Source organism: Marmota monax, unplaced genomic scaffold (assembly GCF_021218885.2).
Source record: "Marmota monax isolate L192 unplaced genomic scaffold, Marmota_monax_Labrador192_F-V1.1 WCK01_AAM20220418_F8-fsc00072, whole genome shotgun sequence".
NCBI lineage: Eukaryota > Metazoa > Chordata > Mammalia > Rodentia > Sciuridae > Marmota > Marmota monax.
In genome coordinates this window covers 3,066,539-3,091,454 of record NW_026692356.1, presented here as the reverse complement: position 1 = coordinate 3,091,454, position 24,916 = coordinate 3,066,539, and the positions used below count along the sequence as shown (strand labels likewise).

At 46.4% G+C, this 24,916-nt stretch overlaps 1 protein-coding gene across 4 annotated transcripts in view; it reads left to right on the top strand.

Annotated features, from left to right (window-relative positions):
- The window catches only part of Camk1d (calcium/calmodulin dependent protein kinase ID), a 405,245-nt gene extending 380,672 nt beyond the window's left edge, over nucleotides 1-24,573 (top strand). For 2 of the 4 annotated variants that reach the window (XM_046442306.2, XM_058578622.1), the window contains exons 7-11: nucleotides 6,446-6,558; nucleotides 8,342-8,420; nucleotides 15,640-15,727; nucleotides 16,839-16,956; nucleotides 18,615-24,573. In XM_046442306.2, the coding sequence (XP_046298262.1) occupies nucleotides 6,446-6,558; nucleotides 8,342-8,420; nucleotides 15,640-15,727; nucleotides 16,839-16,956; nucleotides 18,615-18,733 (517 nt within the window). In that variant the 3' untranslated portion in view covers nucleotides 18,734-24,573. Of the gene's footprint in view, nucleotides 1-6,445; nucleotides 6,559-8,341; nucleotides 8,421-15,639; nucleotides 15,728-16,838; nucleotides 16,961-18,614 lie in introns of all 4 variants that reach the window. The other 2 variants (XM_046442307.2, XM_046442308.2) reach the window with 2 other exon arrangements.
- The last annotated feature ends 343 nt before the right edge of the window (nucleotides 24,574-24,916 follow it).

Sequence of the window (24,916 nt, the reverse complement as noted above, 5' to 3'; positions counted from 1 at the left end):
CCAAGGACTGACTCTGTCCTGTGCTCTTCCCTGCATGGATGGCAGCTCCGGTCATCACACTGGAGACTCTGTCTCTGAGCTGCTGTTGAAACCTGTATTCCTCTAATCCAGCCACCACTCCCTGGCCTTCCTGTCTCCCCTTTACCTGTGGTGCAGCTGCTAACTTGTTCTGCCTCAAGCCCAACCCTCCCAATGCAAAACCAGGGGCCCAACTGCTGCTCTGTCTACCCACCAGGGGCTTCCTGCAGGACAGAGTACCCCACTTAGTGTAGGGCACAGGCCCACTGCCTGATCCATCAGCCCACTTATATTTTTGCAGTAGTAGCAACAGCTGCAGAAATTTCTCTTTGGTTTTTTACTAAACTGTGTTCCTTTGGGCCCTATCACTGGTCGGCCCTTCCTGCCTGAGGCCCCTACTCTTTCTCTTATAAAGCTTCTACTCATCCTCTGAGATAAGACCTTGGAACCTACCTCTTCTTTTCCCCACAAAATAACTTGGGCTAGATGCCCATGTTGTGCATTCCCATGATAGCCTCTGCATAGCTCTGTGATTGTTACTGCCTATGTCATGGTCATCTGCTTAGGTCTCTCTCCCACTGGTCTGTGCTCTTAATAGCAGGAAGTGATTCTTATCATTATGTCTTCAGTATCAGATCCAGTGCCTGGTATATATAGTAGGTACAAAATAAATATTAGGTAAATGTATGCTAAGTATACCTTAGGAAATATATGAGTCCAATTTCTGTTGCTAATTTAGACTGGGTAATTTGTAAAAAATAATAATAATAAGTTTATTTAACTCATGGTTCTGGTCCAAGAGCATGGTGCTGGCTCTGGAGAGGCCTTCATGCTGCATCATCCCATGGTGGAAGGCAGAAGGCAGAGGGCAAGAGAGGGCAAGGGCAAGTTTACAAAACAGAGAGGGAGGAAGGGAGCCAAACTTATCCTTATATCAGGAACCCTGTCCCAAGATAACAGCAGTATTCAACTTGTGAGAGCAGAGGCCTTGTGACCTAATCACCTCTTCAAGGGTGATTAGAACTGTCACAAGGGTGATTAAACGCCACATGAGTTTTGAAGGCAACATTCAAACCATGGCAGGCACTAAGTAGAATGTATATGTTAGCTAAGACCTTGAAGTACTATAAGATTTATGTGTAAATACTTTTTTAAAAGTCACTGCCTGATCAGAGCCATCCTAACAGGTGTGGGGTGGTTTGCATTGTGATTTTCATTTGCAGTTCCCTGATGATCAGTAACACTGAGCATTTTGTCATATACTTGTAGACCATTTGTATGCATTTGGAGGAAATCAAGAAAACAGAAGACAGTGACTATTGGTGAGGATGCAGTGGGACAGCCACTAAAGAAAACACTCTGGAGGTGCCTCAAAAAGTTCAAAATAGTATCACCCATCCAATCTAGAAATATTCCAAAATAATTGAAATCAGAATCACAAAGAGCCATCGTACCCCCATGTTCATAACATTATTCACTATGGCCAAAGGGTGGATACGACCCTAATGTTCATCAGCAGATGAGTGGAGAAATAAAAGATAGTGTATACGTACTGTGGAATACTATCCAGCCTCCAAAAGGAACGAAATTCCACAATGCGTTGCAACATGGATGACCTTGAGGGCCTTACGCTAAGTGAAATAAAGGAGCACAGAAAAGCAAATACACGCGATTCTGCTTACACGAGGTGTCTAAGAATCAAACTTGTAGAATCAAAGAGTGATTGCCAGGGCCGAGGGAGAGGGAAAGGTGAGGTTACTGACCAAGGGCACAACATTTCCGTTAAGCAAGATGTATAGACTCTAGAGATCTGCCTACAATGTCGTGCCAAGGTCAACAATAATGTATAAATATGCATTAAGAGGGTCGATCTCATCTAAAGCGTTCTTACCATAGAAAAGAATGGTATAATAAAATTAATTTTATAATTCAAGTCACTGCCTTTTCTCACTGTCCCTTCTGTTACCATCTTCTTCCTGACCTTTTGGTGTCTGTCTCTGATATCAAAAGCCGTTAGGAAAAACAGGACCTTAAGCTCATCATTCAAGAGGGGCAAGAGATGGGCAAGAATCCAGGGCTGAGGTGAATGATGGAGATGAAGGTACATAAAGACAGAGAGGTGGCATATTTGCACATCCTTTCAGCACATGTCCATTTTTTGCAGGGAGGCAGAACCGTGGCCAAAGACAAGCCAGCAGAAGAACATAAGTTAATGTAGGATAATGACCATGGTAAACTCACTGGGCCTCTCGACAGGAGCTTTTATGCTATTATAGCATTTCAGTTTCCAAGAAAAACAGTTCACTGCCGAATCAGCCACAGTGGGCCATTGCTGATGTTCACATTCATTTAGGTTAAAAGCCTTCTCCATGGAAAAACTTCTCCTGTATGGAATAGGTCCATGCCCAGGAGTGCCATTTTGGGGAACCCAGACCACACTGCATCCTCTCCACAGAAGCAGGCCAGTCTGCCCTCAAAGGCGGGCCTGCACACTGGGTTCTTCTGGAATGTCTGTGAATGACGTAGAATGTTGGTCTTTCCAACATGCCTCCTGTAGGGGGAACATGCAGTGGGGAGTCAGGTTAGGAGAGAACGTTGAGATCCCCCTGGGCTGGGGCAGTGGGGTTCTGCTGCACCCCAGGTCTTCATCTCTGCTTCAGAGCCCAGCCTCTGGGGCTCAGCAGCCATGGAGGGAGCCTCTTTTCCAAGTATGTGTCCGGGCATCTAAGCATTTGTCCAGCATCAGCTGCAGGCAGGTCCTGGCCTGGGGACTGAGAATTCATATACTAAGGTAAGGCATGGTCCTGCCTTAGGAGTTCATGGACAGATCAGGCCGTGGACAGTGTGAGAAGTAGCACCACAGCTCTGTGCACTGCAGTGAAAGCACATTGTGACACACCTGCTCCACCTGCAGAGAGAGGCCAGGCCTTCCTCATAACACCCCAACTAGTCTTCTAAGGTGTGCCAGAGTCAGGCGAAGGCCAGGGACAGGACAGTCCAGGTAATGTGCTCAGCTTTTACCCCAGTCCAGAACCAAGAAACATCTTGTGTACAAGGAGCTAGCTCTGAGCACCTTAGCAAACAGGCCCCAGACTGTGTGAGCTGGGCTTGGAAAAGTAGCATCCTATTATCACAGGGTCCTCCTTGCAGATGAAGGGGTTGGGGCAAGAGCAAAGCAAATGACCCACATAGAAAATTCAAAGTCAAGACTGGAGCAGAAGGTTCCCTTCTCAAGTAGGCTTCCCTTCAGCGAATCAACACAGGAATTAAGAACACAGATCTTGAGTAGGTGGCATGGGCTTGAGCCCTGGCTTTGCTGCATTGCTAGTCCCTTGGCCATTGAAATGAGAATGGTATCAGGACTGTACAGAAAGGTGTGGTGTGAGGGGATCAAATCCTGCTAGGCCCCAAGGAAGGATGGGAGGGAAGGATTTGTTACCAGGATCAGAGACAGGATCCAGTTGAGTATGCTCCCAGGAGAGGCACAGCCTTCTGTCCAAAGGTGAACCCGCCTGAGAGCCAGGTCAGAGGGGCTTATCATTGATCTTCTCCCTTCTTCCCCATCTCTGCTGTGGTCCCCATGGACTGGTCCCCTCCAATGTCAGAGAGTACTGCCCTTGTTCACCTGTCCATACAGACTGCCTCCGGGGCATAGGGCAGGTGGCTCTAAAGGGGCTGATGGGAGATGTCTGGGACATTTAGCTCTTGGGGAGAGGTGTATGTAAAATAGTGCAGTATTGATCTTGGTGGAGTTCTCAATCCACCAAAAGGAATCAACTGAGGCTACTAGAACTAGCAGTCTGTTTGCACACACTTGCCACAGGTTGATGGATGACAAATTAAACAGCAACAGGAAATCTAGAAGGTATGAGGGTACTTCCTGGATGATAGTTCCATGGCTGCAATGGGGACCATGAGAGGGTCCTTTGAGAGTGGGTTCCCTTTCTGAGGCACAGCCATCATCGGGTTGAGAAATTTCCATGCTATTCTGAACCATAAACTTTTTGGCCTGGAAAACTGAGAATGGCTTTATCATCTTTGAGTTATATATCAAGGATTATTTAAAAGGTTTGATATGAAAAAGTAAATCACACTTCAGTAACACCCATAAAGAACAGAGGATTAGGAGGCTGAGGCAGGAGGACCACAAGTTCAAGGCCAGCCTCAGCAATTTCTCGAGGCTCTAAATAACTTAGTGAGACCCTGTGTCAAAATAAAAATAAAAAGGGCTGGGGATGTGGCTCAGTGGTTAAGCGCTCTTGGGTTCAATTCCTGGTACAAAAAGAAAGAAAGAAAAAAGAAGATTATTACAAGTGCTAATAGCATCCCCATGACTGCTCCAGATCCCCTTTCCATATATGAACAGAAGAGGGCGCTCTTTTGGGTTTCCTCCACACAAACTACTAATAATCTTTGTTTTAAAAATCTTCTTTAATTTTAACTCACTTAGGTTCCAAGCTAGATCCATTTCATTTTCTCCTGTCCTCAGTACACCCGTGTGAACACAGTATTGTATGCCAATAAAAGAAAAAAGAAAAAAAAAGAGCTAAAATGAAAAGAAATTGGCACCAGAAGAATAAATCTTTCTTGGGATTTTTTTTTTTAAGATTTTTTTTTTCTTGAAAAGAAAGCCAAACCATAAAGTAAAACATACTCGGTTTTTAATAAACAAAAACCTCACATATCTGAAATTTAGTTTTTTTCCAAGACAAACTAACAATTTGCTCTGTCTGCTTTTCCTAATATGCACATTTCACTTAGCCCAAATCCTCATTATGGGAAAAATTTACATATCCATCTCCAGGCGGCCTGGGGTTTCCTTGTGCATGAAGTATGTGCCTGGTGGTTTCCGAAGTGCTGGCTGTTGTTCATTTCGCCAAAAGCAGCAAATCTTGAAAAATGAAATTTTCCAAACACTCAGCCCCTGAAATGGCCTAGTGGGGATAAATGATTTTGAATCTTATCGTCCTGCAGAATGTTTCTCAGCCTTGAAAAATGCCACCACTCATGCCCTCTGCAGTGGCTGGTGCCAGTTGCCTCTCCTGGTGGGAGCAGCTGAAGATGGGTGGTCCCACGCCGTGTTCTCACCTTAATACATTTCTCATAGGCTGAGAGTTTGATCCTCACAGACCTGCAGTCTTCTGGTTCCCACTAATTTGTTCTCATTAAACTGGTCTCTAGGCTGTGGCTGTGTTTAGAACAACCTAGAGGTATGCTATGCGTGAAGTTCCAGGGCTTAGCACAGGGACAGCAAGGTGGCTGTCACCTTCTGTCCCCAGAAGCCAGATATGTGCTGTCCAGCTTTGCACCTGGCCTTCCGGGACTAGGCCCCGCCATCCCCTCCTCCCTCCCTCCCACCCTCTCCAGGTCTTTACCTGTTTTAGCCAATCGAACAAACTGGGAGAAGAGCTGCAGTAGCTTAAACCAAAAAGAATTAGGAATTTTCTAGTCTGGTGGCCTCTATTTTCAGAAAAGGAAATTTTGTACCCAGAAATGAATCTGTGGCCTTCCAGAGGTAAAGAGACTGAGAACAGAGCTGGAAGGAGAAACCATGCTTTTGAAAAATTAAACTAATTTTTTTTTTTTATACTGGGGGTAGAACACAGGACTCAGGACCTCATGCGTGCTAAGCATGTACTCTCCCAGTGAGCTTCGCCCCGACCCCCAGAAGGCACAATTTTGTGTCAAAATTGTATTTGGTATATTTCAATCAAAATTTCTGTTCCTCTTATTTTGTTCGATGATCCTCAGTCCTTCTGGATCTATAAGTTTCTTCCACCAACATCCTAACTAAACCTTCTAAAAGCCAACTTTGAAATGGTACTGTGGCTGATACTGCAGAGTCACAAACATGTCACCTCCTTTTGACACTTATTGCATGTTTATGGGCGAAACTATAACCTTCCCCATACCCTTTGTGGGCATAGAAGGGCAATCCTGGGTGGGTTACGGCCACTCAGGGCAGGCTGGTACTCAAGGTGGCAAAATTTCCCTTTCTTCCTATGATAATTTTTTAAATAAAATGAACTTAGAGGGACCCTAGATTGTATATTAAACTTAAAATATTTCCTTTATTCTTTCCACCAACTCATCATCTATTAGGGACCACATAAGATCAATAACACTAGGGTTGCTAGGATGCCTGGGTCTCTGGTTAATATACTGTAGAGTTAATGTGAGTTTAAATATATGTATTTACCTCTGATGATCACTGGGATTAACCCTTTCTGCTACTTTCTGAATCGTGATTACTGGGGGGCCACCTGTGCCCATAGAACACGTGGCTCCTTTGCTCAGATGGTCCTCGAAGCTTGCAGAGCTCAGGTGACCTCAACAGGGTAGGTCACATCTCTTCCTTCCAGGGGAAGTGCAGAGGCGGCACAGCAGAGGCACAGACCCTCAGACCCTACCCTGCCTTGTTTTCCAGGCTCTGTGGCTACCCTCCCTTTTATGACGAAAACGACTCCAAGCTCTTTGAACAGATCCTCAAGGCAGAATATGAGTTCGACTCTCCCTACTGGGATGACATCTCCGACTCTGGTAGGTCTGCCCTGCGCTGCTGCTCCCTAGGACACTTAAACCAGAATGGTCCCAGGGCTCTTGTCTGGGTCCATTGGGGCTGCTGGATCAAAAATACCCACAGCCTGGGTGGATTAAACCACAGACATTTACAGTTCGGGGGGCTGAAAGTCCAGGATCTAGTTGCTGGCACATTCCGTGTCTAGCGAGGGCTGCTTCCCAGTTCATAGACCATCTTCTTGCTTTGTCCTTATGGGGGACAGGCAAGCAGAGAGCTCTCTGGGGTCTCTCTTTACAGGACACTAATCTCTTTCCTGAGAGCTCAACCCTTATGACCTAATCCGTCCCCCAAGGCCCTACCTCCCAATTCCATCATCTTGGGAATTAGGATTTCAACATGAATTCTAGGGGACATGAACTTCTAGTCCATGACCTCTTCCAAGGGAGCTTTATGAGCTACATATTTGGCCTTGACTTGGAGGCTGGCTTGAATGGAAGACAGGCTTGGAACATCTAACCTGAGCCCTACCAAAGGGCCTGGACTTCCTCATTCTCCACCTCCCCTCCCCATGCCCTGGGAGTGAAACATTATTGTCTGTCATTTATCAAGCACCAACTGTGTGTAGAACACTAGTGTGTCCACTCCCTCGGTCCTCAGGATAACCCATCAAGAAGGTATTGCTTTATCCCCATTGGACAGATGGACAAACTGAAGTCCCAGACGATAAAATAACTGGACCAGAATCACACAGCAAGTAAGCAGCTGAGCTAGGATTCAAACCCCAGCCCTCACTCCCGCCCCTGCATTTTAGCTGTGGTACCACACAGAAATGTCCCCGACAAAGTTCACCATCTTTCCTGAGGGAAAAAGAGCCAAACCAAAACCCGGGCAGAGTGGCAAAGTGTCTGCAGGCCTCAGTTTCCCCAAGGAGGAGTAACACACCATCTTCCAGAGGATCAGATGGAACAACAGACAGTCTCTGACAAGCTGATCCGGCTGAGCACTTTATTATTTATTGTTATTTCCTCCTAACTGGAAACACCTTGCCTTCTTCCTCAATCTTCTGACACCCAGGCCCACACTATAGACCTACAAGGCCTGCAGAAAAGAGCCCCCTGGGCAATATTGTGCTTCTGAGCCCAGGAGGGCATAACCAGAAGCATTGGCCCCCAGAAGGCCCAGTCTGGTGGGCAGGGTGCTCCCACACCTGAAGCACAACAGGCTTCAGGCTGTCACACCATGTCATTCTTCATTTCTGTGACCCTGCCCTCTTGGCCTCAGCATCCTGCTTCTGGGCCAAGGTCCTGGCCTGGGTCCCGAGCACTCTCCTTCCCCAGGGAGTACCTCGTTGTACGGCTCATTTCATGTCCATGGGTTCCTAATGGGCTGAGTGGGCTGTGGATGGTGGCCCTAGGGACTGGCTTCCCTCCACACCTGGCCCGGGACCTGACAGCATTGTCCAGCCCATGGGGAGGACCTCCCTGAGGCAGTGGTGAACTGAAGACAGGCGTGTGATCATCTGGTCACTGCCTCTCCTCTCAGAACCAAAGATGAGCTAGTGACAAGGGACCTGGAGATGGAAGTCAGGGTCCCAGACTGGCTTTGCTGTCTCCTCATTCACCAAGTCACCCTTGGAGTCAAAGCCTGGGTTGGTACCTTTTGTTTCTGAGATACAGCAGGGTCCATGAAGGGCTGGTCTTGGGTATCCTATGCTACATATGACATTCCTGAATATGTGGGGGCATCCTGTTGTCACATGTCACACCACAAAGTAATGCCTTGTTGTATCTTTCTTTTGAACAGCAAAAGACTTCATTCGGAATCTGATGGAGAAAGATCCAAATAAAAGATACACGTGTGAGCAGGCAGCTCGGCACCCATGGTAAGAACCCACCCCCACACAGTGAAGACCATGTTGTCTGTCATGTGCTCCCAGGGAAAAAAACTTCCTGCTGGCCCTCATTTAGGAAATCCACCCAAGTCTTCGTTTCATTTCATCCTGGCCAGGGCCCTTCCTCTGCCCAAGCTGACATTTGAACCCTTTTGTGTCCACCGGACACAATCTTCTGAATGCACTCATGAGAAGTCAACGGTGCAAAAGATAGTTGCAGCTCTTCAGTTTACAGAAAGTTGCTGAGGATCATTTTTATTGAAGGTAATCACCCAGGGAGGTGTTAGGATTGGAGTTCCATTCCTTGAGTTTATTAGTAGTTAAACGGATTGAAGTTGTATGTGTTTTCCTTTTCAGATGGTTTTCCAATTAGTGAGTTTTTTTTTTTCACTCTAGAGGGGCTTCTTGATGCTTCATGGAGTTCTGCACATTTTCAGCAGAGCAGTTGGGGCTGCCTTGTGTTTGTGCTTCTCTAAGTTAGAACCCAGCTTCGCTGTTGACTAGCCGTGAACTTGAGTCTATACTTGACTTTTCTGAGCCTCAATTTTCTCATTATTAAATGAGCATAGCATTCCCAAATGTATATATTTGACATAATAAATAAGGAAGTAACACATGTAAAGGATTATTACAATGTCCTGTGCAGAGCAAATGTTAGTTAATTGTAACTCTTTTTATGAAAACCCCAGTGGGCATCCATTTTGAAACGAATTCTAAGAGTAGTAAAATATTCAATGTGTTAGTCAACTCTCTGTTACTATAACAAATATGTGAGGCAGTCAACTTAAAAAGAGGAAAGGTTTGTTTTAGCTTTCAGTCCATAGTCAGTAGCCTTGTCACTTTTGGGTCTGTGGTGGGGCAGCACATCACGGTGAGAGCACATGGTAGAGGAAGATGCTCACCTCATGGTGGCCAGGAAACAACGAGACTGGTGTCCCACAATCTCTGAGGGCACAACCCCAATGACCTAAGACCTCCAAGAGGCCCCACCTCTTAAAAAGTGCCACCACCTGCCAATAGTGCCACTCTGGGGAACAAGCATTCAGCACATGAGTTCTCAGGGACATTTAAAACCCAGACTATAGCACCCACTGTAATGAAACTAGGGGCTCAAGGGTGTCACCTCTTAAAAGGCCACTGAGCATGCCTGTAATCAGGAGGCTGAGGCAGGAGGATCATGAGTTCAGAGCCAGCCTCAACAACTTAGCAAGACTCTGAGTAACTCAGTGAGACCCTGTCTCTAAATAAAATATAAAAAGGGCTGTGGATGTGGCTCGGATGTTAAGCACCCCTGGGTTCAATCCTAGGTACCAAAAAAAAAAAAAGAGGCCCCACCTCTTAAAAGGTGCCACCACCTGCCAATAGTGCCACTCTGAGGAACAAGCACTCAGCACACGAGTTCTCGGGGACATTTAAGACCCAAACTATAGCACCCACTGTAATGAAACTAGGGGCTCAAGGGTGTCACTCGGTGGTAGAGCACTTTGCCTGGCAGCATGAACCCCTGAGTTCTGTCCCCAGCACTGCAGGTAAAGGAGAAGAGAGGATAATACATGGAGAAAGAGCTGAGTTCCGGAGGGAGACCCCCTAAGGAGCACTGTAGGACACTGCCCTGGTTAGCCCACCATCTTCTGAAGCATCGCCTGCAGAGTTCCCTATGCTGTGAGCCTCCCTCCCACAGGGGACCTGTGGAAAGGCACTGTCCTGACCGAGCGTCACAGCACTCTGATTCATAACGCCAGCTGCTTGTTGAGTCTCCTGTTCCAGGCACTGTGCTGAAGGCTTTACAGTGTCACTTTCTCTCTTCAGAAGAACCCTGCAGTGTAGGTTTTATCTTCTTTTCAGAGCTAAGGAAACAGAAAGATAAAGATAACTTAAACCAAAATGCACAACTAACTAATGTCAAAGGCAGGATTCCAGCCAGAACTGCCTCACTTCAAGGGAGAAGAGAAGAGGGAGAAAGGAAGGTGGGGGGAGGGGTTTTCTTCAAAGGCATGGAGTTTCCACTGTGTGTCTGGATGTTTCTTAAAATGTCACCTGAGGGGCTAGGGTGGCGGCTCAGTGGCAGAGCGCTTGCCTGGCATGTGTGAGGCACTGGGTTCGATCCTCAGCACCCCATATAAATAAATAATAAAGATAACTTGTTCGTCTATAAAAAATAAAGATAAAGTCACCTGAGACACTAGTGGCAAGTATGTGATAATACAGATAGTAAAGACTTTCCCATTTCATACACAGTGGGCCGTTAAAGCTGTGAGACTTTGCAATTATTGAGGAGGAAAGGGAAATGGTTTGCCTCCTAGCGCCCATTCACTCAGCCAGCCTCACTCTCTAGAAGGTGGGAAGATGGCCAGTACAAACCTGGTCTCTCCTTCCTCGCGATTTTTTTTTTTTTTGGTACCTGGGATTGAACCCAGGGGTGCTTAACATCTGAGCTACATCCACAGCCCTTTTTATATTTTATTTAGAGACAGGGTCTCCCTGAGTTGCTCAGGGTCTTACTAAGTTGCTGAGGCTGGCTCTGAACTCATGATCCTCCTGCCTCAGCCTCCCGATTACAGGCATGCTCCACCATGTCCAGTTTACTGAGCATTTTTGAAAATCAAAACAAAATCTTTCTGACGGGGCAGGGAGAGAGGCAGGGTGAGCCCAGCCCTGCTCCTGAGGTTTCCACCTGGCCAGCAGAGAGAAGGGAGCTCCAAGCAGGACGAGCAACCTGGGCCACAGAATGGGGACCAAACACTGTGCATCTACTCACGGTGCCACCAGCACCTGGTATTCTGGAGTCCGAGTGGACAGAGACAACAAGTAGAAAATGAGACTAGAAAGAAGAACTGGAACTAGCAGGTATCTGGCCTGGCTTTTGGTCTCCTCTATAGGATGCAGATCATAAGTAACAATATACGTATCCTGAGGGGTTTTTCAAGGAGTTAAATGAAATAATGCATGTGACAAAGAGACCAAATCTGACACCTAATATATGTGACTTACCACTGTTTTATTATCGACCTAAGGAATTTGTACTTTCCCCTCTGGGTGATGGGGCCTGGATTGGTTTTAAGCTGGGAAGTCAGGTTTGATTTTGAAAGCCCCCTCCAGCTGCAGGATAAAGGTGGGTGGTAGATGGGTGTGGAGCAGGATAGGAAGGTGCAGGCCAGAATGGGGAGGTGGCCTTCCCACGGGAGCATAACAGCGATGGAGGGGTCTGTCCACTCCAGTCAGGGCTGGAAAGGCCCCAGGTGTTGGCAGAGCATGGGGAGAGCCCAGGATTATAACCAAGTTTCCAGCTTAAGGCCTGGGAGAGAAGGGCTTAGGTGGAGAGATGAGCTGGGCTTTGCATGTGCTGGACTGCGGCAGGTGCACTGCTGGAGTGTGGAGCTCAGGAGAGAGGTCAAGCCAGAGGTGAAGGCCTCAGAGTTGTCAGCCCGTGTCTCATGGCAGGATGTGCCTGCCTGCGGGCAGTCTCTTGAATGTCACCTGATTTAGAGGGGTTTTCCCCCAAGGGCTCTTAGAATTTTATTATTGATTGACTTCCCAGGAAGTCAAACACGGAAAACAGTAACATCAAATGCATCAGATACAAACATTAGCACCAAAACCCCCTGTTGCCTGCATTTATGGTACTTTCTCTATTAGGTAAAATTGGCCAGGCAGAGGATTCAGAAGGTAATGCAGACTTGTTGAAATAAGGACGTCAGCAGAGCAGCATTATCCAACACCGCTCTTCCAGAAGCTGTGACCACAGCACAGCCAACATACCATCATACCAGAGCCATCATTCAGTATTGCACACTGTTTGTCCTACTTATTCCAAGCCACCCAGGACTAGGCAAGGCCTTGGAGCCACAGATGCCTTCCCATAGCCTCACAACAGACCCGTCTCTTTGCAGAAGAAGGCTCTTTGTAAAGCCCTCCTTGGAGAAGGCAGATGTTTCCCAGCCCCTCACTGAGGTTCAGGAACCCACAGGCTGCTGACTGATGGTCCAAGGGTAGGGAAAGACGGGCGGCAGCATGGGAACCCATCCCCATTATAGGGCAGCACCCTGCCATCTTACCAGAGATCATTTATTCAGGTCGGATTGTTCTGAGCACCTGTCTCCAGTTTCATTGACAAGTGAACTAAAGTGATGAGTGTATAGAAGATTGGTTGATGTTAGGGAGTTAAGGCATTGGCTCATGTGACTGTGGGGTTAGATAAATGGGTAGGGCAGGCTAGCAGACCAGAAATCCAGGCAAGATCGGATGTTGCAGCTCAACTCTGAAAACAGTCCAGAGGCAGAATTCCCTCTTCCTCTTTTTTTCTTCAAAGCCTTCCATTGATGAGATGAGGCCCACCCATAAAAATAGTTTTTACTCAAAGCCTACTGATTGAAATGTTAAATTCATCTAAAAAATACTTTCACGGCAACATCCAGACTAGCATTTAGCCAGACATCTGGGTACCATGTTCTAGCCAAGGTTAACACATAAAATTAACCATCACGCTCCCGATTATTGACAGAGACCCCCTCCCCTCCTCAGGGCTCCAGCCATGCTAGCACTGATTGGCCATAGGAATTGGGAAGCAGCCCAAGAATCCAGCAAAGCACTGTTTGGAATAGCATCAGGCCTACCTTGAGCAAGTGGCTAGAGAAACAGAACCAAGGCCACGGAGGGAGAGTGGATCACCTACAAAACCCCAAGCACCAAGGGCAAGGAGTGGGCACGTGTATGCTCTGGGAGTGCAGGGGCTAGTGAGACAGGCCACAAAAGGTGCGATTTGTAAAGGTCGTCTACACTGGTGATGTAGAGGACAAAACCAGGGAGCAAGAGACGTGAACAAGATGTTTACCCATAGCTTTCCGAATCTGTGTGCGCTTACAGATTTCTACAGGAATTCTTCTGTCTCAGAAACATTCGTCAATTCCTAGACAATCTGGGAGACCACTGATCCCTTCCGTTTTAAGACCCCACTCTTCCAGTGCTGTTGATGAATAGGGCTGAAGCTAGGATCACTGAGCGTCAGGGTGGCCACGTCGTTAGGGTCACCTTCCTAGCTTACTGTGAGCAGTAGCAACCATTTCATTATGGTGCGCATTTAAGGACGATGCTGTGTACTTGTGGCCCAAGGTGACTGTACCCTCGATGACTGCCTGGCAGGAGCCTCTGGGCCACTTGCTGCCCAGCATGACTCTCACCCAGCTGTAGTAGAGCCCAGGACTCTGTGGGAAGTGAACATGAAACATTCCTAAAATAACTCAGAGTTGCCTTTTCCTTACATCTGGGCCCAGGATAACCCACAGAGAAGGTGTGGGAAGCACAGCGCAGGCAGCAGGCCCCAGGCCCAAAGTATCAGAGACCATACCGCCAAGAAGCAGGTGGAACCCCAGGGCCAGACTCTCTGACATCCCCTGCTCCCCAGCCTGTTTGGTTTGGAGTCTGACTCTGGCCCGAAGCAGCGTTCAATCTGAGGAATTCCACATTTCCTACCACTTTGGCCCAGTTATTTCCAAGAAAGACTTGGCCACCAACATATTGGAATTGCTATACTTTTCTGAGGATTAGCTCTTTAAAATGGTCCAGAAAAAAGCATTCCCGTGAGAAAACACTTAATAAAGAGGCCTACAGCTCCCCAACCTGTTTGCTCCTCTGATTTTGGATTTGTCCAGTCCTATGTGCTATTTCTGTCTCACCCATGTGTGTCTGGGGAAGGGGGCAATTGGCAATTGTTGGAAATGAAAACTTGGCTCACATCAGTTGCTCTCTGAGCCTCCTCTTGGCTGTGTCTTTATCCCTGCTGGGAGAAGAGGGGAATATATTTAGGGGAAAGATGCTGTCAGCTGGGAATATTAGACTGGATTCTAAATGTGGACCTACCTGGTATGGACTCAGTGTCTTGGCCCTTGACCAAGTTTGCAATTCTGAAGGGAAAGAAAGGTTTAATGGGATGATTTCTTACCTGAATAAGCCCTGAGCTTCTTCCTTTCCTTTCCCGAAGCAGTTGGGATTAATAGTATGTGATATCTGGAATGTTCCATGGCCTGGGCAGACTGGGTCTGGGTGGTGCAAGGTTTTCTCCTGTACCAGTTCCCTTCCGGCCAGTGAGAGTGATCCACAACTCTGGCACCTGCCCCTTGACTTTTCCAAGATTCCATAAACTCCAGGCATCAGATACCAATCTAAAATCGTATTGTTTGATATTAAACTGGAAAAGGAAGGTGGAAGGATCAAAGCCCAGGAAAGACTAAGAAAAGACTACAGCTTTCTCTGATCAGAGGGGCAGGCCAAGGTGTCAGATGTAAGGGGAAGGTGATGTCATGGTCAAGAAGGGTGAGAGAAGAGTGTGGCTGTGAGTGACCTCCAGGTCCTAAGATTGGCAATTGTAAGATGAGGAAGAAGTGGCAATTGCAAGACGAGGGAGGGAGGGAGGGAGGGAGAGAGAGAGAGAGAGAGAGAGAGAGAGAGAGAGAGAGAGAGAGAGAGAGAGAGAGAGAGAATGGAGTAGAAGAGCACACCAATAGAAAAGGCTTGGAAATAAACTAAAACCATAATAAAGATTGCCCAGGACAATCAAGGACCCAGTTGAATACAGATTGGACATGATCCTCTAAGTTCTTGGAACTTTCTAGAAAGTACAAGTATAGAGGATGCACTAAGCAGGACTGAGTTGAGGTGGAGAAGGTAGGAGAACAGGGCTGGGGCAGATGGATAGAATGTCACCACAGAGCTTAGCTCAGCTGAGATGGAGCCAGGAGGGAGGTGAGCACACCCACAGGGTCCTTGGAGGAGAGGCCCTGAGGAGGGCAGAAAGTCAGGACCTTGGCTGCAAGGAAGCTAGAAGCCAGGCCCTGGGGAGGTTCTGGTGGTCAGAGCAGTCAGAAGACATGTGTGAGCTCAGAGACTTGCAGGTTAAGAGCTGGAGTGGAGGGAGGGGGTCCCAGAAAGGGAACAGGCTGGAAGTGAATTCAGGGCAAAGGAGGGAAAAACAAGAGGTTGGTGGCAAGGTTCTGAGGAGAGTGTCTGCAGATCCAGGGAAGGGTACAGAGTACAGAAAGTGGGCTAGGACCTTGGGGTGATGTGGTGGCGTGTGTGAGTTGAGGGGTGAGTCACAGGGTGAGAGAAGTCACCCTCTCACGAGGCTATGTTTTCCTGAGGACAGGAGGAGGTTCCCTGGGAAACAACCTGGGACCCATTTGCCCTTTTTGAAGGAATATCTTTGCCTCTATTTCAGGATTGCTGGTGACACGGCCCTCAACAAAAATATCCATGAGTCCGTCAGTGCCCAGATCCGGAAGAACTTTGCCAAAAGCAAATGGAGAGTAAGTCCTGAGCATTTTTTTTTTTTTAATTCGCAGTGACTTTAACCACTCTCGTGAATCTTGCTCTGTCATTTGAGCGTTATTACTTCTAAAGGTCACTATCACCCTAATTGGATGGAAATTCCCAGAACCTCATCCAGCTAATTTTGTTAATTTTAACTGATAATGATTAAGACCTGGAGGGAGGACCATAGTGTAAGAGGGATACCATGTGTGATTGAACCTTTCCCCTCTGAGATTCAAAGATAGCAATCCTGCCGGCTCTTACTCATTTGCCATTTCATAAGCAATATAAACCCCTTCATCTCTCTTCACTTTGCTGCAACTTTGAAGAGTCAGCTTTTACTAAAGTGATGTGGAAGGGGAAAGAAAACAGGAAATATGAGTTGACTTCACCAATATTTTCTGATAAAAATGCAATGGATTTAAACCCATAGAAGTTAAGGGGAGGTACTTGGGAATGAAATTGACCAAATGATGTTAGATGCATGTACAAATAGAAAATGACGAATCCCACTATGCTGTTTGATTTAATGCAAAATTCAAAAATATAGAAAATAAACCACAGAGGTTTTGTGATCATGGATTTTTGATCTAAACTATGTTTTAAAAAACATGGGTAATTAAGGGCTGGCTTTCTTTCCATGAGAGTCAATAGCGAGTGACTATATAGAAACACAATTAATTCCACTGCCCTATTTTATTCAGAGGAAATGCCATAAATTGGGACAAAAGTATCAATTATAGGAAAATAAATACTATTCTAAAGCATCACATTTTAATATATTACACTCTTCTAATATGCCTTTCATTCGAAAATCTCTTAAATTATGGAGAGAATTGTCTTACATTTGTTGTATATATTTATGAGGTCAGAAGAAAACTCTCTTCTTATATCTCCAAAATTTATTTTAATTGGAGAGGGGGGGTGTTAAAATAACTTTGCACACTTTGGAAGAAGGGACAATAGAAGTTTTCTTTCTGAAGTGTCCTGAGAATGGTTTGAGAAGTTCGCAACACTTGGGGTAAGCAGAGCTTAAAAGGAAGCCATCAGGGTCTTTTCTAACTATCTGGAATATTTTGTCCGGTATTTTCCTGTCTTAAATTTCAGCAAGCATTTAATGCCACAGCTGTCGTGAGGCATATGAGAAGACTACATCTCGGCAGCAGCCTGGACAGCTCGAATGCAGGTGTCTCAAGCAGCCTCAGTCTGGCCAGCCAAAAAGATTGTGCGTATGTAGCAAAACCAGAATTCTTTAGCGGGCATTTGAGACAAGCCTGGGGCGGAGAAGAGGGAGCTGTCCTGCCCAGTGCCTTCTGTCTGCCAGGCACCTCCCATATTTTATCCCACTTAATGCTCCCAACCACCCTAGGGCTTTATTTTTTTAATTGAACCATTTAATACACACACCAGATACTGTTATTGCCATTTATAGATGAGAAATCCACCTATGGCTCCAGGGCCCTACAGCTGGGCCTGTCTCCGTGAGACCCAGATACTTCGTGGTCTAGCTCCTTCCCCTCCAATTTGCTTTTCATTGTGCAGTAATTCTGTGGATGGAGGAGAGAGTGGTAGGGACTCCTGATGGTTGTTCTCACTGACTTTTAACTTTTTTTTGGTGAGGATGATGATAATTGGAGCTCATTTATTGGAAGTACATTGACTTTGCAATAAAAAAAATAGTATTAGTCTTTCTTCATCCCTTATCCTTACTTAGCATTGACATCCTCAAGATCTTAGTCCCCCCTCCACTGCCCTCTCTTTACTGTCCTCTCTGTCTCATGCTAGGCCATCCAGTGGCTCCTCTCTGCTTTGGACAGTTGCCTTGATTGTCCCCATCAATTCTCATCTCCCTAACCACTTAGCAGCCCTTCAGCTTGGCTCCACCTTGAACATCAAATTCTTTCCCAGAAAAAGTTCTCCTTCCACTAAAGATCATCCCATTTCATTCAGGACTGCAACCCCCCAACACACACAATCACAATCTTCCTAGGATGTATCCATGAGCTTCCTTGACACAGTCACATACACCTGTGGACCACCTTCATGTGTCAATAGAGATCTTTCCCCCACTCTGACCAGAGGGAACCCACAGTTGGTTTTTTATTTAAAGAATTGTGTGTGGGCATTGACGGCAAAGCTCATCTTATTAATTAATTGTATGGATCTCCCTGTGTCTGAGTGTGCAAAGCTCTCTGGGGACATGCACTGCTGGAGCAGCTAATGCAGCCCGCAGCAGGGCCCATGGAGGGTTTGCGTGCAGCCTGGGAGGAATTTTTCCAGGTCAAAGGGCTGCTGATTTCTCACAAGAAAAAGTAAACATTGACCAGTCAATGAGATGCTCACAATGCCAAGTGTTTCTTAGCCCAGAGTATAGACAACACACCAACCAGGGGCCAAAAGAGGATATCTGATTCTTTCTTCATTCTTAAAATGCCTAATTAATGGAGCTGTTGAAAGATTTGAACAATTCTTACAATGACAGTATATGTTCCACACCCAACCAAAGCCTATGCAGTAAGTGCTCAGTAGATGGGCCTACTCATCATGGTGGCCAAGACAAATGCAAAGCATTTATAATTATAATGAAAAAAAAAGAGGAGAGGAGAGTTGGGTCTATGCATAAAGCATTTTGAACATATTGCAATGGTTTTCCTATGGGGAGGCAAAAATGGAGAGATTGTAGCTCAGTGGTTGAGTGCATACCTGGCATGTGTAAGGACCTGGGTTCAACCCCTAGCACTGAAAAAAAAAACCTTGTAGAGTCACGTGGGTGGGCAAATGTTTGGTCCCCCACAGACCCAACCCATCTGACCCTTGTGATGGGAAAGGGCTGCAAATTTTCTTCTGAATCTCTGAACCCAAGTGTCTGCTCTTCCCCTGCAGGTCTGGAACCTTCCACGCTCTGTAGTTTCATTTCCTCTTCGTCAGGGGTCTCAGGAGTTGGAGCCGAGCGGAGACCCAGGCCCACCACTGTGACGACAGTGCACACTGGAAGCAAGTGACCGGCTCTGGAGGTGGGAACCAGGGGGCGGAGCCAGGGAAGGGGAGCCCTGGGCCACCAAGACCCTGCCCTGCCTGGTGCACCTTCCTGCGTAGGACTGGAAGACACAAGTTTTTTTATGGCCATATTTTATACTGCAATTCTGAAGTGTTCATTTCTCACAAACTCTACTGACTCAAGGGGAGCTGAATTAATAGGACCTGGTGCTGTATATATGAATCTTGCAAAGCTCTAACCGAATGGACCTTCTTCTTCCTCTCCCCCAACTCCACCATTTCCACTCTCTGCAGCGTAGGCAACCGTCTAGGGTGTATTTTTTCATGGAAAAAAAATATGGTTTCAACTGGATTATTTAAATATTAGTAAATATTATGCATTAGGATTTTGTTTTCCTTTTAAGAAGTATGTGTTCTTGCTCTATATCTCTCAGTTACATGACCTCTATCGTTTGCTCTTCAATAGTAATTTTATGTTAACCTTTAAGAGATTTTTCCCCCCCTCCGGGGAGAATTTCAAGGTATTTTTTAAAATTCTAATAAGAGGATCGAGAATCTGTCTCTAAGGCTGAGAGTGCACTTTACTTCTCTTTCTCTGGAGGGGCAGTTCTGGGGGGTTGGGGAGGAGCCTGCAGAAAACTTTTCCTCGCAGATTCTCCAGCAAAACCCACACCAACCACAGCAGAAACCAAGACACCTGCTCCCCGGAGACCCGGGATCAGCTTCCCAGGCTGACTTTACCAGTCAACGAGATGTCCACAATGCCAAGATTTAGGAGCCTCCCTTACCAAAGGGCAAGCTGCTGTGCTGTTTAAAGTGAACCCATGTGCACCCTTCTTTTCTCATGAGGGAAAACCGACGAAACTCTGATCTCAGCTATGCAGTTTTAAAATTAATCTCTCTTTGTTTTTTAAAGATGCATTTCTAATCTTATACTTAAAATGGCCTCCAACACTCACAAGTTGCTTCTCCATATTTTTACCCTGTTGGTTTATGAATGTTATCTAAGGGAGGGGAGGATAACAGTCCTGAAGAAGGAACCATTTATCTGGGGTGATAAGAAGAAGTGACTACCAAGTGCGCAGGACACTGGCCACCCATGGAAACATTCAGAGATGACCTCAGCCAGGCCCTGCGTGTATGTGAAGGCATCCCTCTCCTCAGTGGAACCGGAAATCAAAAATGCCCCAGTTGGCCTGGTACGAAGGATTTCCCAGGATGTGGAACTCTTAATGTTAAAACCAGGAATGTCCAGGGACACTAGGCCACATTGTGCACCCACGTGGTAGATAGGTGTGCAGGAGAGAGAGAGCAGTGTGCAACAGAGGGCACACTTTCCCAGGAGGCTCTCTGTAGACCCAGGCAGGTGGCTCCAAAGCCTCCCTCTGCCTTTGTGCCCATCTAATGCCCCTGGCTCAATTCTGCACAGTCATCCTTGAGCCCACGGAGGGTGTCAGTAGGTCCACCTGATGGTCTAGTGGCCATCCCAGCTGATGGCCTCACACCCCTCTCCTGTGAATGGCCAGTCATGGAAGGTCCTGTTGGGCAAACCATCTTTGTCACTTCTACACTTTTGCCTACTTTTAGTGCTACACAGCCCTCCCAACACACACACACACACACACACACACACATGCACACACACACATGCACACACATACACAGTGTTATCAGGCTCAGCAGCCCCAGCCTGTCTTCCTAAGGACATTAGTGCAGGATATAGATGAGCAACTGGAAAGAGGGGCAGCTGGTCTACCTGTTCTACATGTGTCACATGCACTCACTGCTTGGCAGGAGTCCTGCTGAGCATCTGCCACACAAGCGAACGGGGTGAAAATTTAAGCTTACCCTCTTCAAAATGTGCAAAAAGTCTAGAAAAAGCCTGTAAAATGATAGCAGGCCCAGTTGAAAATCAAGTGTCATGTAAACTGGAGAAGCATCAACCTCTCCCCCTCAGAAAGACAAGGACATAAGTATTATAAACAGTTCTTGAGAAAACTCTAAGAGGTTGATTAGGATGTTGCTTACCAATAAGTGTCACAGAAACATTCAGGTTCATACAGTATAAGAAAAAAGTAAATAGAAATTTACTGGGCATCAGATAATCAGCCTGAGTTTGGTACCTGTAATGTGCGTAGAGTTGTGTTTTTTTTCTTTTTTGTTTGTTTGTTTTTGTTTTTTGCTGTGTGCAACACACAGCATTTGTGTTTAGAAAGCAACATTTAAAACCAGGTTCTGTTATTGGTGATGAAAATAGTTTCTGGCGCTGATATCTGAGATGCATGTTATATGCAGTTATTTAAAAGTATCTTGTACCTGAAAAATGCAGAACAGGTGAAGGGTGAGCCTGTGCAGGTACCTTCTGAGCTGTCTGGGTCAGTACTTGGCCCTTGGAGTGTCAGGTCCCAAAAACAGTGCAAGATGGAGACTGGTTTGGGCCCAGTAGTAGATTCTGCTGATCATGACATCAGGAAGCATCACTGTCTTGATGCCACTGGACTTAGGTTATTTTCCATTGTTTTAGAAAGATGGGGAAGTAAATACCATATGGAAGAGTCTGCCCTTTTGAGAGAGCCCTTGGTATAAAAAGATAAAGGTTCTCTTCCAACCACTTGGCATTATTTATGTTTTATGAGGAAACAAGAAGAGGATGCAGAGTAGACCTTTGCTTACAGCCTCACAAATGGAATGGCAAAGCCCCCCACTGATGTCAGTTCCACTAGGATTAACTGAGCATTTCATACTCTCACCCAGAATGCTCAGCTGAGCCATGGGTAGACACACAGGCCCCATTTCTGGCTTTCTTCTTGACCCCCAAGTCCCCCATTTGGTCTTTCACCTTCTCTGTGCAAATGAATTTATTTCCCCTCACATGGATATTCAATTTTGAATGTGTTCTCGAATCATCTTCCCTTCACTGCCTGTCTGTCTCTCTTGACCCCCTAATCTTCATCTCATAAATGAGGCATTAGGAGCAGCTGGCATTCATCTGGAATTGAGTGGGTGCTATGCTCAGGTCCCACAGGCTATCAGCTTATCACTCTTCACCAAGGTACCTCTAGAGTCTTGGTAGCTCCCTGCTCTGCAGAGCCTTGCTTTCCAGCAGAGACAGTATGCTCTGGAGTCCCAGATTGGGGAGGTCAAGGTAGTTGAGTCTGGGAGGGGCAGGGATACCTAGGTGAAGTGCACTTCACCACAAAACCCCTGAGGAGATCGGGTGCTGCCCAGCTAGAGAGACAGAACCCCCAGGGATGCTTATGGGATTGGCAATAACCAGTGTGTGCTGCTCCTGCCTCCATGGAAACTAGAAAAGACAATATCGCCCTTCATGTCTCCTTTGGAAAGAAAAGAACTATGCTGAAAGCATGTCAAAAATAAAATAACAGAGCAGGTGTGACATAGTGTTCTTGACCTTGATTCCGGTCACTTCTTTAAGAATCTCACCTCAAAAGCATGGAGCAGCTCGTGACTTTGAGAGGGTGCCACTCTCCAGCTAGGTCTTAAGGTAGTGTCCAGGGAGCTTGGCCATCAGGCCTGGGGCAAAAGAAGATGGCTGTGTCAAATAGGCAAAAAGGTTTGGCTCTTAGAAAACATCAGCATTCTGATGAACGCAGTCCACATAGTGAGCCTCGACTTGGTTTACCCAGGACTGATATGCTGTCCACCTGTCCACCTTGGTGCCCAGTATGGCCTGGGTGAATTATGGGTGGGAGAGGGGACTTCTCTCCACTTGTGGAAACAGAAAGAAAAGGCCATATCCCAGGGAAGATGGACTCAGTATTTTAGAGCTTTGGACCCATGGCCCCTTGGATCCAGAGGGCCAGGGCTGAAATAGATTCTCCATGCTGGGGAAGCCACACTGGATCCATTGCTCCAGAGTCAAAGACATGAGACCTGGGGCTAGTGCCTCTGCTTCAGCCCCCAACACCCCTTCCTTCCCATGACCGCCATAGATGCACTGCTGGATATAAGAAAGAAAGTCAAGGGCCAGCAAAGGGCAGCTCCTCCCATTTTCATAAACAGAAATGTACTCCTTCCCAGGTTTGCACACTTACTCCTGGCAAACGCAGTGATGGTCCTCTGATTCAGGCAGTGCACGACCCCTTTGCATGTTCTACTGAAACAGTACTACTTCCTGTTCTGTCTCCTCATACACCACAAAGTTTACCTTTTCCTTAAACACATTCCAGACCAAACACTGTTCAGTTTGTTTCCAAAAGAAAAAAAAAATGTATATACCTGTATGTAACCCACCACCCTTTTGAGGGAGTACCTGGTCCTAGGTTGGGGCTGTGAATGTACCAGACCTTTGCAAAAGGTGTTCCAATCCTTTGGTTTGCAGAATTGAAAAATGTTGAGATTGGAAAAACAGTTTATTTTTTCAAACTGGGGCTTATCTCCTGATGGCTCCAAGAAGATTTGTATGCAGATGAGTAAGCTCGAAAACTTCAACTCGGTGGCAGGGAGATCTAAGGAAGAGGAGAAAGAGGAAGATAAAAGCCCACACTCCTTCACCAGGTCCCTTCTTGGTGGTCTCAGTGCATCGTGGTCTGCAGCCCAGGCATATGCACAGCAGCCGGCCCCGCTGGGAAGTCTGCCCTGCATGCTGGCCAAGGCCTGGCCTGCCTCCTGCTCCACATGACAGCCGATGCCTCCAGAATCATCGGGAAGGAGTTAGCCTTTCCCAGACTACCCTGCCTCCTGCAGCAGGAGCAGCACAGCTTGTGGCTCTGGGGGCTCTGCTTTTGCAAATCCAAAGGCTGTGCATTTGGAAGCCAAACATTCAGCATGTGGTTTTGTGGACAAAGCAAACTGCCATGGCTTCTCAGTGTCTGTATCTTTCTACACCAAAGGGACAAACTGTTGCGTTCACCCTTTGTATTAAGGCCGCTTCTGCATATGCCGTACTGTTTTTTAACATTATTTTTTTGTTTCTGGGGAACTTCTCATGTGATTATTATGTCTTCTGATGATTTGCTGTATTATTTTACTTACAGGTGATTTTATTTTCTTATGGACAGGAAAAAAAGAAAATGAGAGGAGTGTTTGAGGCTTTCATCACAGAGATGAGACATCACTAGGGACTCAACAGCCCCAAACACTAGTTGAAGTGCTTCCCAAAGAAAAATCTTAGTTTTGCCAGACCAGCCTTCCAGAAGCCCTGCACTTGGGTGGACAGGGCTTTGGCACAGGGTTGTCAGGCTGCAAAAGAGCTATAGAAGGAAAGAAATGAGTCCTGTATCTCTGAAGCCTGCCACTGTCCTTCCATGGTCTTGGGCTGTTTCAGGGTGACCTGAGATGCTGTCCAAATGTCAACAGAAAGGCAGTAACATGGCAACAGGGTGCTCATTTTGAAAGACAAGGTGGCATGTTTCAGAGAACATTTATCTTAGTCCCACGTTCAGGTGAGAAGACATCAAAGGTACACTCTGCCCAGAATAAACATTGGAACTATTTCCAAATTGGCTTTTGTGGCTACACATAATGTAATTACCCTTCTTTCGGCTCTCCCTCAACAGTGAGCATGTTTTCCAAAAGCTTACAATGTCAAACCCAGGAACATTCCCATGTCGACTACTACCAGCTTGCGGTGGGTTCAATTTTCCCATAAAAACATGCTTGTCCAAAAGAAGGGAAACTGTGCACTTATTCCATGCATGTAATAAACTCTGCAAGAAGTTTAACCCCCATAGGTTTGCGGCATTGCAAAGTTGTTCATGGGTCTATGTAGCAAATGATTCTCTGCCTTGACAATCATGTATACATATCAAGATTTCTATCATAATGATAATGAGGTTGATGACTTCTTGTTTTCCTCCAATAAAGACAATTAATCACCTTCAGATATACGTGGTCTGTTTTTTTCCTCTCTCTGAAGTTTGAATTTGAAGGAAGGGGTTTGGATTGAGACCCTGGAAACTCCTGCATTGCCCCTAAATATTTTATATTGCCTACTCTGGGAGCAGGAAGTGGCAGGGGGCTGGAGCACATCTTGAGTTCAGGGGTGGGGGTGTGCCCAAGTTCAATGCCCACTGGACAGGAAAACTCCCCCATTTTCTTGCTACTGCACAAGTTGGCTGCAGGCGGTCTCAGGAACTCAGATCACACTATATATTCAAAGGCATTTGGAGGAAAAGCCGATGCTGATTCCTCAGGAAGAACCTCTGAGTAGGGGGGGCACAGCAGTC